Raw genomic sequence first — 15,467 nt, forward strand, 5'->3', positions numbered from 1 at the left:
TATGCTTTTTTGTATTCTATAATTAAACATTTTATTGAAAAAAAAAAATAGATGGAAGCATAAAATTCTTTTAAAATTGCAATAAATCGATTCACGAAATAGCAGACATTTTATTTATCAAGTGTCCGCTATTTCGTGTTACTACCGAATTAGGGAAATCTTAGATACTTTTTAATAAATTTATATTTATGTTATAACTAAGATAATTTAAATTTAAAGCTTAAAATCAGTTACTGTATTTATTAAAGTTTCTCGTGATCAAAATTCGGTATATGTTTTGTCCACTTAAATTTCTATATTACTATTTTAAAGGTAACCTGAATTGGTAATTTTAAGCTAAATTCGTATAGGTACTGCCAATGTAATTTTATTTTTTAATCAACCTTTATAATTTATTTTTGTGTATTTTATCGAATATACGTGGTTGTTAATGATTACTTTACATAATGTAAAAAATACTGAATAAACAGAACTGCGGAAGTTACTAAAATCAGTAACACGAAATAAGATCCCCTACATTTCATTATTTTCTCTAACTTCGTGACAAATAAATCTACGTAAAATCAGCACATTGACTTCTTTGTCTTTGTTAATAGTGTTTATCTTAGTCTTGTTATAAGTCTAAATAAAGATCTTTTTATTTTTTCAAGAATTTTTCAGGAATATAATATATACCTACTAAACACAAAACGCCGTACAAACTGGTTGCGAAAATATATAGTTCTATAAACTGGCATACCTAGCTTCAAAAAATTTAACTTGAATTTTGAGTTTTTTTATATATTTTTTATAAAAAAAATATATAAACGTTCAAAAATGTAGTTTTTTTAAAACTGAGCTTATATAATTTGTAAATTATAAAAGTTGGGGCTACTCGTGGCGCAGGAGTACAGTGTGACTGTAAAACCGACTGGTTGTGGGTTCGATCCCCACTCCAGGAGATGAAAATAGGAATAGTATAGAAAATAGAAAATATTTATTTAAATTTATATTTCAGGCAAAGCACGGCGTTGAGTTGTGCCACTTAACATGCTGTGACTCCGGAATTCCGCAGAAAGTGGGGAACGGAGTGTTTTAAAAACACTAGGTCCTTACCTATCTACCTACCTACCTATCTACCTACCTACCTATCTACCTACCTACCTATCTACCTACCTACCTACCTAGGCCTATCCTGCTGTGTGCGGGATACAGCGTGAAGATGATTTAATTTGATTTGATTTTTTTTATGAAAGTTTTAATGTCGTTAAGCTGATCTACCTATTTTTTTTTATTTACAAATTCTTTACAATCCAAACCAATAAAGGTGTTAATTTTTTTTATTATAAAACCTCACTCGCGAGGTAAAAACTTGTGACCCGAAATAGGGGACACAAACTCACGAAGTTAGAAACAGAGCTAAATTTTATCACGAAGTAGGGTTCAAATTAGAGGTCCACAAATAAATTAATATAAAAATTAAAGTTAAGTTAAACCGCATAATTCACACATTAAATTACTGCCAAAAGACCCACTTTGATCACACTAAAATTTGCAAATTCATATAACCTTTAATAATGTATTTACAATAGTTTAAAGTTATGAGAGCCTTAAACTGCCGAACTCCCGTACATTTACCTTAGGTAAGAAATTTTAGATTAAACGTACGCAAGTAAGTAAGTATATCACATAATATGATTTTTTCATTTATTCATTGTAATGAACATTCAATAAAATTATATCTATTATCACACACAAAGCAATTATAGACATGAAAAATTCTGATTCTTTTTTGTTTTTCTAAGTATCTCCTTAATGTCATAAATAACGCTGTTTACCAAGACTTAGTACATTTGTTATTATTAAGAATGTAGCAGCTGCATAGACCACACAATTTCCATACTATACCATTTACACTTACTATACATTTTACATTTACTTATCATTTTATTTATTTAAAAAAAACTTCTCTCCGTGTCTCTTTATGCGAAAGTGATCCAGTGAGATGTTCATTGGCCAGGAAAAACCCAGTGATCTCCGATAATAAAATGCTTTGATCGTGGCGAATACATTAATCAATCCCAGGGCCAGGGTAGACGTACCGCGTACGAGTATAAACAAACTTTGATTTCATACATCGTTACGTTTGTATAAATAAATATATATACTTAGTCAGTGATTTTTTCCCTTTTTGAACGAAATGTAGCTGATAGTAGGTACGAGATGTTGCTGTTTAATCCGCTCGCCACCCCCGCTCGATTCGATCGCTTTAATAAAAAAAAACCTTTGAGCAATCAATTTTTTTATATTTCGTCAGTGCCTCGGCGCCTCCATAACTCATACACGATTTAGTTAATTTCACCTATATAAATTTCCATATGCGTTATATAATTTACTTACATAGATTGCACATAAACACTTTAAAAAGAAATAAATGTTAATTAGTTGAACTTTACACCTTTATATATGTATAGATATCCATTACCTTTAAAACTTACTTACGTGATGTGCACAGAAGTTACAAACAACTTTCCGGAATGTATATTCGGCGAATAGCGTTATATGAACGGATTTCTGGCTAATCCAATACTTACTTAAGGCTTAAAAAACAAACTGAAAACTTCAAATTTATTAATATTCTCCGTCTCTTCTCTAATCATTTTACAAAAATATCATTATTGTAAGAGGTAGGTACTTAACTCATAGCTTAGCTGGATAGTTGTTTTAAGAAATGGTTACTGTTTAACGTATAGTCCATAAACCGGTGCGCAACGTGGCCATAGGACCTAAGTATCTCAGGCGACGCTTTTGGAGCTTACTTTTTTCAGAACTTTTTGTTTCTGTTACTATCACAGGTAACCGTAGAATAAAAAAGTTATCTACTATTTATAAAGGTCCTAATCCAGCCGTTAGATCGGAAAAGATCAGGTACTTTGGATCCGTTATGCACGAATCTGGAGGATTCGATCACAATGTATATAGCCGGATAAGCGCTGCCTGGTAGTCTTCGTTCCTAGAATACCGCCCAAACTGCTAAGGTGGATGTTGGCGTAATGCGGTCTGACCGCATACGTAACACATTCATCAGAGGAAGTCTTGGACGTCGTGACGTAGCAGATAAGCCCCACGAGCGCCGCCTGAGATGGTTTTGCCACGTTACGCGCCGACCTTAGAACTATGTCGGATGCCAGTGCCTTACTATATCAGTCCCTCCAGCGAGACCTCCCGGACATCCAAGGAAGCGGTGGTTGGATGTGACGCAGGAAATGAAACACAATGGTCTAACTTCTGAGGATGTTAAAGACTGTTCAAAGTGGAGTAGGTTGAGTAGAAAGGCAGACTCTGGCAAAAGCAGTATTAATGTCAAGAGGAAGATAAAAAGGCAGTGTGGAACTTTATACACATTTTAAAAACTATTATTGTACAATTATAAGCATAAATAACTTTATCATCTATCTAACATAAGAAAAGCTAAAATAAGCAATAACAATACAAAGAATATCCCATATATCCCATATAATGTGTCTAAAATAATATATTAATTAACAAGTAGTACTAAATCTTTATTTATACACATACTATATACAATATATGTGTATTAACTTTATTCACACTGGTTATTAAATAGATTGCTTAAATATGTTTTCCTTATAATACTTTAATTCTTCTATACTTTCTTCAATATCTCTCAAACATCTATGTTGAAATTCTTTTTGTGGTAGGTTTGAGTATTCCTTTCTATACCAACGCTTAGCTAACTCTTTTATAGTGCTAACATCAACTATTCTATAGTGTAAATAAGAATCCAAGTCAGGCATATATTTTCTAAGGAAAAGTCTATCCATATAAACACTGTTGCCTCCTAACGGACATTTCTTCTCAGGTGCATGTGATTTAACAAATGTAAGTATTTCTTTTTCTGCATCTTTTAATGATGTTTTTGAGCGACGGCTAGCTTCGGTCAATCCAGTCTAGAATAATAAATATGAAATTAAAAAAAATCTAAATTAAACTTAACTTAAAAAATATATTATATTTGTTTTCTTAGCTTCATGCTGATATGCTAGATAGCCTAATGTTAACACTTTATTCCCAAATTTTTCACGATTTATACTTATTTTTAAGATATTGTGTGTTAAGTTGCAGAACTGAATACCACATTTTGTCTCATTACCTTACTTGAACACACTACCACCATGTTAGTCAGACACTGTGTCATTGCAACACAATGGCAACATATAGCTCTTGAAGGTAAACAGCATAGTTTTGTTATCATCAATGCAGTTTACCTTTAGGTTGTCTAGTTTTACCCTCAATATAATATGAATAGCCAATTGGATGTGGACAGATTGGAAAACAATGCTTAAATAATTTTATTTAACAAATATTATGCTCCTATACGTACCTCACCATGCTGAGCTATACACCACTCATTCATATTTTTAAGAATCTCATCAGACTGATGTATTATTATATTAGGTCCTTTTGCTATTATATCCAAATTAGCATCAGTAACTAAGCACGCTATTTCTAATATGTGGTCTTTTTCTATATCTAAACCTGTCATTTCTAAATCAACCCAAACAATTCTTTTCGCTTCACTCTTTGCAGTTTTTGAATAATAAGACATATTTATGAATGAAACTGTAAATTAAAGAATACATTTCATATATTATAAAGTATGTCGAAAATTATAAATACATAAGTTAAAAAAGTATAAACGTTAAAACGTAAAGTTTTATTCAGAAAACAAAGTAATTACAAATAAATAACCTTCAAAATGAATAATTCGTATCAAAATTGTATATACTTACTATTTGGACTGAGCAAGGTCTTATCCAAATATCTTTTGCATTGTATTAAGTATTTTCGAAAAAATATCATTTATATTAATTCATAAATGAGTGTCAAAACTAATAAAATATTTAGATCGTGTATAAAATTATTATTACTAAGTTTCTGTCAGAGGAACATAGAGTATAACTCTTTGGTTTGTTTGATAGTTGATGGATGGATAGACCACACTCCACAGATCAAAAATATGATTTATTTTATTGCACATTATAAAATATATAAAAATATAACAAGACTAAATTATATTAATAGGTTGTTTTTTCAACTTTATGCAATATCCCGCATTTAGCATGCATAAGAAGCCTAGTGGGCATGTTGAGCGGCAGAGCTCAACGCTGCCCTTTGCATCGACACTAGAGCGAAGAAATGAAAAATATTAAATATTTAATTTCCTCGAGGAAATTGAACACAAAATCTGTCGCTTTTACAGTTATATGCTTGTGCCTCTGCGCCATGACCAGCCTCAGGTAATTTTATATTTGTAAATTCTGGTTTATTATAAAATTTATATATATTTTACATATATTTTTATATGATCATTAAAAATTTAATTTCAGAGTATATTCTAAATATTTAACACAGCTAAGTTGTTAATTCAGATAAGCCATAATAACAGTAATACGAAAGAAAATATTAATCAATCATTGAATTAAAACTTATAATAGTTCCTTTTAATACTGGTACTTATTAATTTTTATAATATATTTATTAATATAGGTTATATTTTATTGTTATTAAAATTCAAATATAAATTATAAATATTTTTAAATAAAAATTCACATAATTTTGGCATAGATAATCTACAAAACTTATGTTCTTCTAGATTGTCATGGTGCCTAAAGGTTGATTTTGTTTTTAATTTTTCTGATTTTCATAATATACTATAAATAAGAAAGACAAAATGAACAGAATTGTTATGAATCGTTGCCGGTGCTTGAAAAACACAAGTAAGTAGGAAAAAATTACTTATGCTCATATATTTAATAATGTATAATACTATAACCTTTTGTATGATTTGAGTGATAGAATGATTTCATCGATATTTTTTAAAATGTATAAAATAATTTAATAATTAAGTACATTTAAAATTTGAGTAACTGCAAAAAGTATTTTTTTAAATAAATTAATTAATTATAAGCTAAGTTTTTGTTGTCTTAAATGTGAGTTGTCGCAACTGTAATATATTATAAAATTATTAAAATGTCTTTGTGTTGACACAAATTATTATACTTAAGTATAATCGTTTTATATATTTACTCTTTCAAAAGTAATCAACATTTTACTCTTGCTTAAAATTTCACCAACAATGATAACTCATTGAATGTCACGATATTTTATTTTTCTCTGTGTACGTTTATATAATATAAATTATTGGTAATACAATTTGTAATTAACATTATCCGTGTTTCAGCTTTGTTATGGGAGACCAGGCAGTATCAAAACTTTCCTTATATCACTCTCTCAAGGTCATTATCTTATTACACAACTCAACCCATTGGATTGCAGCATGATATAAGTCAGAAACCTTTCAATAGAAAAGTGTTCTATCCTGCTTATGTAAGAACAATATCAACAAGTAAGTATTACTATGAGAAAGAGCCCTTAAAACCATCTTCCAAAGTAGAAGCCACTGTAGAAACAATCAAAAAAGAAATTGAAGAAAAGGAGAAACTTCCTAAGAAAGAGGAAAAAAAGAAAAGCTTAAAAGAAAGAATTATGGATGAGTTAAGACATTATTATCATGGCTTCAGGCTACTTTTTATAGAAATAAGAATATCTGCATCATTGTGTTTCAAGATATTAAGAGGACAGTCGTTAAGTCGTCGGGAACACAGACTTTTAGTCACAACCATTGGTGATTTGTTTAGAATGGTGCCATTTATTGTTATTATTGCTGTGCCTTTTTTGGAATTTGCATTACCTTTTCTTATTAAATTGTTCCCAAACATGCTGCCGTCTACATTTGAAAGTAGGAGTCAAAAAGAAGCAAAATTAAAACAGCATTTGAAAATTAAATTAGAAATGGCGAAATTCTTCCAAGAAACGTTAGATCAGATGGCGCCACAAGCTAGTAATAGACATTCCGAACTTGCAAAGGAGTTTTCAAGTTTCTTTAGTAAAATTCGAACTTCCGGTGACGTTGCGACCAGTGAGGAAATAATGAAGTTTTCTAAGCTTTTCGAAGATGAAATTACTTTGGACTCTCTTCAGCGGCCACATTTAGTAGCTTTATGTAAAGTTTTAAATGTGTCTACTATTGGTACTAGTGCTATATTGCGGTTTAATTTAAAAATGAAGCTGCGATCCTTAGCAGCTGATGATAAAATGATAGCCAAAGAAGGTGTAGATAGTTTGAACTTTAGTGAGTTACAACAAGCTTGTCGAGCGCGAGGTATGAGAGCTTATGGAGTATCTGAAGAAAGATTAAGAAAGGAATTGAGGAATTGGTTAGATTTATCATTAAATGAGAAGGTTCCACCGTCATTGTTGCTTTTGTCTAGAGCTTTAATGGTACCAGAACATGTGCCTACAACTTACAAATTGAAAGCAACAATTTCAGCCTTACCCGAACAAGTTGCTACGCAAACTAAGGCAGCTATTGGTGAAAAGGAGGGCAAAGTTGATTTTAAGGTACTAATTAATTTTTGTTTAATTATATAATATTTATATCATCATTAATATGTATTTTTTTTGCTTCACTGCATATAGAAGGATCAAATTTTAACATTAAACTTATGAAACACTGTTCTTGGACTCTTTTATTTTATGTTTAAATGTGTATATATTTTAATTATAGGCCAAGGTGGAAGCGATTAGGCTAGAAGAATTAAAGATAAAAGAAGAAAAGAAAGAGTTATTAGAAGCTGAACTTGAAATGAAGCAGAAACAATTATTGGAAGCCAAGAAAAGGGAGACAGAGGAACTTAAAGATAAAGCTCCAATACTTGATGAGGAAACCACACCTGTTATGGTAGATCCTGCCCCGATATTAGCAGTAGATCCTCCTAAGCCGAAGACTGAGGAAGGACTGTCGGGCAAAGATATAGAAGTGATTGAGGATGCTTTAGAGAAATTAGGTAAGTTGTGTGATGGTTTCTTTATATTGTTACCAAAGTGAGGAAATAAAATAATTTATACATCCCACTTTAAATTATACCTACAACCATTGCAGTATTCATTTCTGCCCGTTAACACGCGATATCTTTCAAGATAAGGTGAAAAGCTGAGAATGGAGTGTTTTAACATTAAGTTCCCTTTACCAATCCAGTTATAAGCAGGATGCAGTGTGAAGAAAAAATGTTTTATAGTTCATTTAAAAGTGCACATTTTAGCTACTGTTCTTTTCTCTGAACAGTTTCTTGGAGTTCATTGAACTATAGAAAAATATATATTTAAAATTCCTAATGATAATTTTAAGGTTAATTAATTTATATGAGAAAAAAAATGTTATAATATGACAAGAAGTTGTACTTGCTTTTTTTATAATATTTTAATTTACAGCTAAGATTTTAAGGAAATTAGCAAAGTTTAATGACATTGGCAACAAGCCACTTTACTGTACATATACCTTGAACTTGTACAAAAATTACCCACTTTCCTAGAATAGATTGTTATTCTTAATTATTCACATTTATGAGTTACTGTTTTAAGAAATATGTTTTCATTGACGTAATTTATTTTTACAGAACTAAAAGGTTGGAATTTTTATATAGCAGTATGATATTGCATAGCAGGGGCACTTATTTAAAACCTACTATTAAGTCTTTTTGATACTTATTTTCTTTATATCCCAATTGAAAATAAAATAAAACTAATAATTTGTGACTATTTGGACATAATAAATGCCATATATTTATATTAATTATTACTTCTAAACCAACCAAGAATTACCTATATTTTTAATATATTTATAAATAGCTTTAGACTTAGAGGTTGGTTAATTGAGTTACTTTTGTATTTCTTATAATTCTTTTAAGTATGCTGATTGATGCCTTCAGTGTATGTATGGAAAATTCTTATCAAAGATAAACTAGAAAAGTTGTTTTTATTTTCAATCTTATTTGCTTATTGACATGTTTGTTTATTTAATTCTTTTTCTTCTTTTTAATTCTTGCCATATTGCTGTTAAATTGAGGGAAAACAGAAATGAGATTGATTGGTAATAAAAAATAACTTCAAATTATGCACCAGGAATGTTTTGTTTTGAAAATATAGACATTTTTTCTAAAATGCGTAAATAAAATTAATCATTAAAGTAAAATAACATAAATTCTTTGTAGAGATTTATATAAGTAGCAAGCGTATTACTATTCCGAATTGCCCATATAATGTATGGCTCACAATCTTTGGCAATATCAGCATCTATTATAGTTAACAAAATCTCAGCTACATTACACAAAATAATTAAAATATATAAATATATATTTCAGCTGAACAAAAGAAGTCACTGCTTTTAGAAAAGGAAAGTATTCAAGAGCTAAAAACGGAACTATTGGACTACAGTGAGGATGTGGAGGAAATGCAGGAGATTGTGAAAACTAAACAGGCCGACATTAAACTTACTAAAGGAGCTAGGAGGTATGTAATTAAAGATTTTTTTTTTATTTTTTTTTATTAGATGGTCTGCGATCAGTCGATAACTATGAGCAGATTTGGTGAAGGTAAAATGTCTTGCCAGGGAGCTTCCCAATGGAAGCAGCCTTTTTCAATGTCTGGAGTCTAGCTTTTGAATATCATGTCGCTTTAAGCGCTTATGGTAGCTGATATTAAGTACGTCAGATGCAAGGATATTAGGGTGATTCCTTAGCCGGTGTTTATATCTTTGAGCTGAGATCCTTATTTCATCAAAGAATTATATTTTATTAATATATTATATTAAATGTGGTACAGTGTCTGATGGTATACGCGACGGTTGTGGGTTCTATTCCCACCTGGAGGAATAAATTAATTCCAGTTACTTGCTATGGTAAGAAGACAAAACGTGGCACAGGGGAAATTATGCGGTGCTTGGGGGATAAGAGTGTTCTAACTCTAGGTTTCGTTTGCCTATCCCTATTATAGGAAATCAGTAGGAAACTAAAATAAGTTACGAAAAATAATACAATATTGTTGTGATCCTTCTTAACAACATTTTGCTCACACATTTCTAAATATAATTTATGGAGGGTGTCATCTAGGTATCTATTTTTTATTTATATTTTAGTTTTTTATGAATATTATTGATAAACAGTAAACAATTTATTTTTTGCCTTTTCTAATATTTTTTTGCATTTTGTTGGGTCAGAGAGAATGCAGTTATAATATCATTATGTTTGCCATTATCAGTATAATATCCTATGAGTCATAATTATATATACTAAAGGTACGTAAACTTATAAAAATTAGTAAACATTGTACATCATTCCTATTGTTGTTATAAGTGTGGCCTTGGACTCAGCTCTTAAGGTTACTGCTCACACTATATTGTTATACATTATTTCCAAACATATTAGTTGATAAAAGGTAAAAAGAAATAACTTTTAAATTATTATTTTTTATTTATTATTATTGTTTAAAGAATAAGGATCGTTTATTTTTTAATTTAAAATATTATTTAGTTTTTCAGAACATAGTATTTAAACGGTTTTTGGTCAATTTAGTATGCGTTGGCCTTTATTTAGTAGGTGATGCAATTTATTCTTTAAGTAAAAATCAGCTTCACGCTGTATCCCGCACTCAGCAGGGGAGGCAAAGGGAAACTATTGTTAAGACACTCGAGGCATGTGTGTTGAGTGGTGGAACTCAACGCCGCTGTTTGCCTCGACACCAAAGCGAAGAAATGAAAATATAAATGTAAATAAATATTTTAATTCCTCGAGTGGGGATCGAACCCACAACCGTCGCGTTACAGTCACATCCTTGTGCCGCTGCGCCGAAGTTTTATTATAAACATTTTTTTCGACCGTCACATCTTCTGACAGTGTTCGATACGGTTAGGGATTCGATTCCCACTCGGGAAACGTACAGAAACGTACATCACTGTACGTAAAGGCCATCTCTATAAACTTAAGTACCTTAAGTAACTTACAAAAATAAACTTAAGTAACGAACGGAATGTGGAGAATAGAGTGTCTTATCAATATATGTAAACTATAAACAATTTCATTAGATTTTTTAATATAAAACTTTTTAATATTACTTAATAATCCTTAAAATTCTATTATCGGCATTGAAAATGAAAACTGTATGTTTAGTTTCACTATTATTCTTTTGTTCTATACCTACTATCTTGTAAACCGATCTAGTGCGTCATTGTTAGAATTGAATGATTTTATCGCTTTGTTTTATATCGATTTAACAATTTGCTGGAGATTATATGCAGATATAAAAAATATATATCTTATCTTAACAAGATAAAAAAAACACGTGTCGTACGCACACCACACATGAATCATGCGTGCTGAGTTTATTTACGTTAGTAGCAATACTAGGTGCACAGCAATTTACGAGTATTTAATCACTAAATTAATCTCATATATAAAAATTGTGTTTATATAATAATAATATTGTGATTGATTCTTGATCCTATAAAATTAATTTTATACTCAGCACTTAGTATATAGGAAGGTATTTATTAAATTTTGTACGAAGTTTTGATATGACATTTTCATCACAAACTGTTTCAGCAATAATTATGACCTGCAAACAATACAATTCAATACTTCATTTTATTTATTTTAATATTTTATTACACAATAATTGATATTAATAATTATAATTATTATATTTATTAATAAATTATAATAATAAAGACATAATATATATATATATATATATATATATTATTAACAAATTTAAGCAATTATTTCCAGATTATACCGAGCAGTAAACAACATGATAAGCAAACTAGACTCAGCTCTTATAGAACTGGAGAGCAAAGAGAAAGCCTTAAAGACCACTCTAGAACAAACAAAATCAGAACCGCAAAAGGCTAAAGAACAACTTATACAAATAGATGAACTGATGCATTCCATTAAAAGTCTCCAGAAGGTTCCGGATGAGGCTAAGTTGAAATTGATACAGGATGTTTTAGGACGGTTGGATGATGATTTCGATGGGCAATTGAAGATTGATGATGTTTTGAAGGTATGTAATAAGTTGTTGATTAATTGTTTTATTTGTTATGTAAATAAAAATATGGGGCCGTCGTGGCGCATTTAATATTAATACATTATTACATAACACTTGCAGATGTTAGAAATAATAGGTAATGAAAACGTGAACCTATCAGAAAAACAAATGGCGGAACTAATAGAGTTGTTAGACAAGGAGGAAATATTAGAAGTTGAGAGTAAGATACAAAAGGCATTGGACAAAGCCGCCAAGGAACAGAACAAAAGTAGGGAGGCTGATGGAAAGGTAATCCATACCTATATTATAAATTCGAAAGTAACTCTGTCTGTCTGTCTGTCTGTCTGTCCTTTACGCAATCAGGGCCAAACCGCTAATTTAATTGTGATAAAATACTCATATAGAGATACTTGAGGGTCCCGGGATGAACATAGGATACTTTTTTTTTCTCATATTTGTAATATTTTCGATATATACCAAAATATTAAAATAATTAATTTGACAAGCAATTTATTCCGCCATGTTAATAACAATCGTCGCTACGCGTTGCTAAGCAACGGCTTGCAAAGTTTGCTGTTTTAAGAAAACGTCACCCAAAGTGAGTTTGCTTAATGCATATATGACGCGCGCCGATATAGATTTGTATACATTAACAAAAATTAGATGATTTCTATAATTTGATATTCATCCTTATGAAAATAAATATAATAGTCACTTTTAACATTTCATCTTGATGGAAATTATAGTTTACTGTATAACATTCTAATAAATAATTAAGATGTCACTGATTCCAAATGACCTAGCCTACGAGTGGTATAGTATGACCGACGCGAACGGGCAGACTTTGATGATTTTGTAAATTTTTATATATTTTCGAATTACTATTATTTTTTATGTAATTATTTGCTGCTTATAATTAATTTATCTCAGTTCGGTTATCCATATCGATGTTATACACTTAAAATATCGTAATTTTAGTCATTTGAGATTTTATTTAATATTGTTCGCAAAAATGAATAATTATTTAATATAGAAAAATGTTTACTACGCGCGCACGGCAAACTTTAGGTACTTTTTCTAATATTAAGAATTTCCTTTAGTTTATTACTTCTTTTGTTTGTTCATTTCGGTTACTCAGATATTTTTTCAATAATAAATCTCCACTTATTATTTTTTTTTAACTTATTTTAATTATTTAGGCTTATATTTTCGCGGGCGTAGCCGCGTCCGGGCCCACTAGTATATTATAATTTTAGTTATTTTGTATTTTTTTGTTATTATTTAAGTAATGGTTAAGGCGTGTGACTTGAAACTAACGACTGGTTTGCATCGGACATTATAACTACTGTATGATAGCATTTTAAATCAACATATTCCTATACATGTTTCTTTCATTGTAGAGTTTATTCGATATAATACGGGAAGCTCAAAAACGTAGGGAGATGAAGAAAGCTGTCGAAAAGTTTGGAGAACAACGAAATATGCCCAAAAGTGAAGACATTGTCACTAAAACGGAGGACACGAACACTAAACGACCGGAAAGCCATTAAATATCAGGATAATAGTTAAATATAGTGATATAGAGAAGTTTCTAGAATGTTTCTTTCTTAATATATGATGAAATGTATGTATACTGTTTTAAAGCTGTCAGGTTTTTTTGGGGAAACAAAAGGATATTATGTTGCAGGTTAAAAATAAATAATTGTTTTTTTTTATTTATGAAATAATTTAAATTTAGTTAAGAATATTAAGATTAATTGCTTAGAGTGTCTGACTGTAAACACTATGGAGAATAAAATGTTTTTTATTCCTCTTGCTCCGGGGACACTACAAAGTATGAACATACATGTGTGAAACTAACAAAAAAAAGTTATAGTAAGTTAATAAATAACTTACTTGATTTAAAGTAATATTTTTTTTTATATACACGTATTTATATCACATTTTTTCATAGATTAAGACAAATGAACTACAATATTCTAGAAGGTATAATGTGTATACAATATGAATTGGTTAAGATATGCTTTCCTGCAATTTTACATTGGTAAATTTGCGTGGAGTTGTTTGGTGTTCAATATATTGATAATATTGGGTATTTGATTATTTTGACAGATTTTTAATATTATCAAATAGAAAATATATATTTCTAAGATAATAACAACAATGTATATTTTACATGAAATGATATAATGTTTATTTATTTTATTGTGATCTTTTATCTTATCGGTTATCAGAAATATATAAAATAAGAAAGCAATTTTTTGCTGTCTTTTGTACATGAAAAACGTTGTTTTAAAATTTATTGAACTTTAATTTCGATATGTAATTGTTGGAAATAGTAAATCAGTTATAAATATGATTTCTCAATGTTAAATCTGTAGAACGGGTGTTTTTTCAAAATATTACAAAAACGAATTAATTACAAAAACATTGTCTCAAAAGTTACATACTTAAAAGAAATTAAGATACACACTATTACATAATAGTCAAGTACCCAATATTTCTTTCGAATTTTTTCACTAGAGCACTCTAACACGATCTTTATGACAATAAGCATTTTTGTATTACATACAATTCTTACTATGCTATAAAGTATATTTATTATATTGTAATAATTATTTTATATGTATATAGTTAATGAAAGTTATAATTCCACACCGTACAAATTTAGTCTTGGTATTTGTGTTTTTTTTTTATTTTATTCATTCAGAGATTTATTGTTATTGTTTATGCATTTCTGTGATGAATGATCGGTAGTTTTTAGTTTTATTTGGTTTTAAGTATTAGCACAAATTGTTTTCCATTTCAAAGTTCATATTTTTGGTGTTTTGTTTTTTTTTGTGACTGGCTGTACAGAGTGTACTCTTTGTTAGTTTTATGTTTTTTAATAAATCCATTAATATCTTATATTTTGTACCTTCAAGGTACAAAATATACCAAACAAAAATGAAGCAAATGTAGGCATGTAGTGCTAACCTAAATATGGCGAGTACTATAAATAATTATAATACTGAAGAAATGTGCGTGAATTTATAAAACAGCTTTTTTAATATTTGCATTAAATGCAGTACATTTTGTGAATAACTTCAAATTTTGTATCCCAAAGAGCAAACATAACACAAAGTTTTCCTCCATATTTATAGAAGTGATGTGTAAAATGAAAGTTTTATTCGAATAAATGTGTTGACAAGCTGTATGTTAATAAGAGAATACAGATGTCGTAAGAGTATAATATTTGTTTTATTTACATTTATTTTATCATATTCTGTAAGCTTTGAAAAAATTTTGGCAGTAAATTGTTTATAATTTTATAAGGAAAGTAATCGCACGTGTTCGTACGAAGCTTGATAAAAGAAATAAAAATAGGGGGAATAATAAATTCTGATAAAATATTTAAAGATTTTGTTCTGTTTCAACATACAGAAAATATTAGCATACGCCACATAGAATTTTAATCTACAACCTTTATGTTGATATGTTTAATAGGTTCGAAGTGGTAAAGCCAATGTAATAAGCGAAAATTA

At 29.5% G+C, this 15,467-nt stretch overlaps 2 protein-coding genes and 1 long non-coding RNA gene across 3 annotated transcripts; 1 reads left to right on the forward strand and 2 right to left on the reverse strand.

Annotated features, from left to right (window-relative positions):
* On the reverse strand, positions 1–1,629 carry LOC146529160 (uncharacterized). Its single transcript, XR_014878995.1, has 2 exons — positions 1,128–1,629; positions 1–1,095 (listed from the first exon to the last, which is right to left on the reverse strand). It is a non-coding gene; the product is annotated as an uncharacterized LOC146529160 (long non-coding RNA).
* A 964-nt stretch (positions 1,630–2,593) lies between these two features.
* LOC146529161 (putative oligoribonuclease) lies at positions 2,594–4,980 on the reverse strand. Its single transcript, XM_085201636.1, has 3 exons — positions 4,794–4,980; positions 4,385–4,623; positions 2,594–3,950 (listed from the first exon to the last, which is right to left on the reverse strand). Exons 1-3 carry the CDS (start codon positions 4,861–4,863, stop codon positions 3,600–3,602), a joined length of 660 nt encoding a protein of 219 aa, XP_085057762.1. The 5' UTR covers positions 4,864–4,980; the 3' UTR covers positions 2,594–3,599.
* Positions 4,981–5,643: 663 nt separating this feature from the next.
* On the forward strand, positions 5,644–15,175 carry Letm1 (Leucine zipper and EF-hand containing transmembrane protein 1). Its single transcript, XM_085201625.1, has 7 exons — positions 5,644–5,780; positions 6,245–7,464; positions 7,631–7,910; positions 9,264–9,411; positions 11,685–11,958; positions 12,064–12,231; positions 13,344–15,175. The coding sequence occupies exons 1-7, from the start codon at positions 5,735–5,737 to the stop codon at positions 13,491–13,493; spliced, it is 2,286 nt and encodes a 761-aa protein (XP_085057751.1). The 5' UTR covers positions 5,644–5,734; the 3' UTR covers positions 13,494–15,175.
* The last annotated feature ends 292 nt before the right edge of the window (positions 15,176–15,467 follow it).

Source organism: Heliconius melpomene, chromosome 18 (genome assembly GCF_056956725.1).
Source record: "Heliconius melpomene rosina isolate 202511_hmr_F chromosome 18, ASM5695672v1, whole genome shotgun sequence".
Lineage (NCBI taxonomy): Eukaryota > Metazoa > Arthropoda > Insecta > Lepidoptera > Nymphalidae > Heliconius > Heliconius melpomene.

Coding starts and splice junctions, on each gene's coding strand:
- LOC146529161 (XM_085201636.1), bottom strand. CDS start 4,863: ATGATATTTTTTCGAAAATACTTAATACAATGCAAAAGATATTTGGAT. Junction 4,624..4,793: donor GACCTTGCTCAGTCCAAATA/GTAAGTATATAC, acceptor TTTAATTTACAG/TTTCATTCATAAATATGTCT. Junction 3,951..4,384: donor GTATAGCTCAGCATGGTGAG/GTACGTATAGGA, acceptor TTATTATTCTAG/ACTGGATTGACCGAAGCTAG.
- Letm1 (XM_085201625.1), top strand. CDS start 5,735: ATGAACAGAATTGTTATGAATCGTTGCCGGTGCTTGAAAAACACAA. Junction 9,412..11,684: donor CTTACTAAAGGAGCTAGGAG/GTATGTAATTAA, acceptor AATTATTTCCAG/ATTATACCGAGCAGTAAACA. Junction 11,959..12,063: donor AGATTGATGATGTTTTGAAG/GTATGTAATAAG, acceptor TAACACTTGCAG/ATGTTAGAAATAATAGGTAA.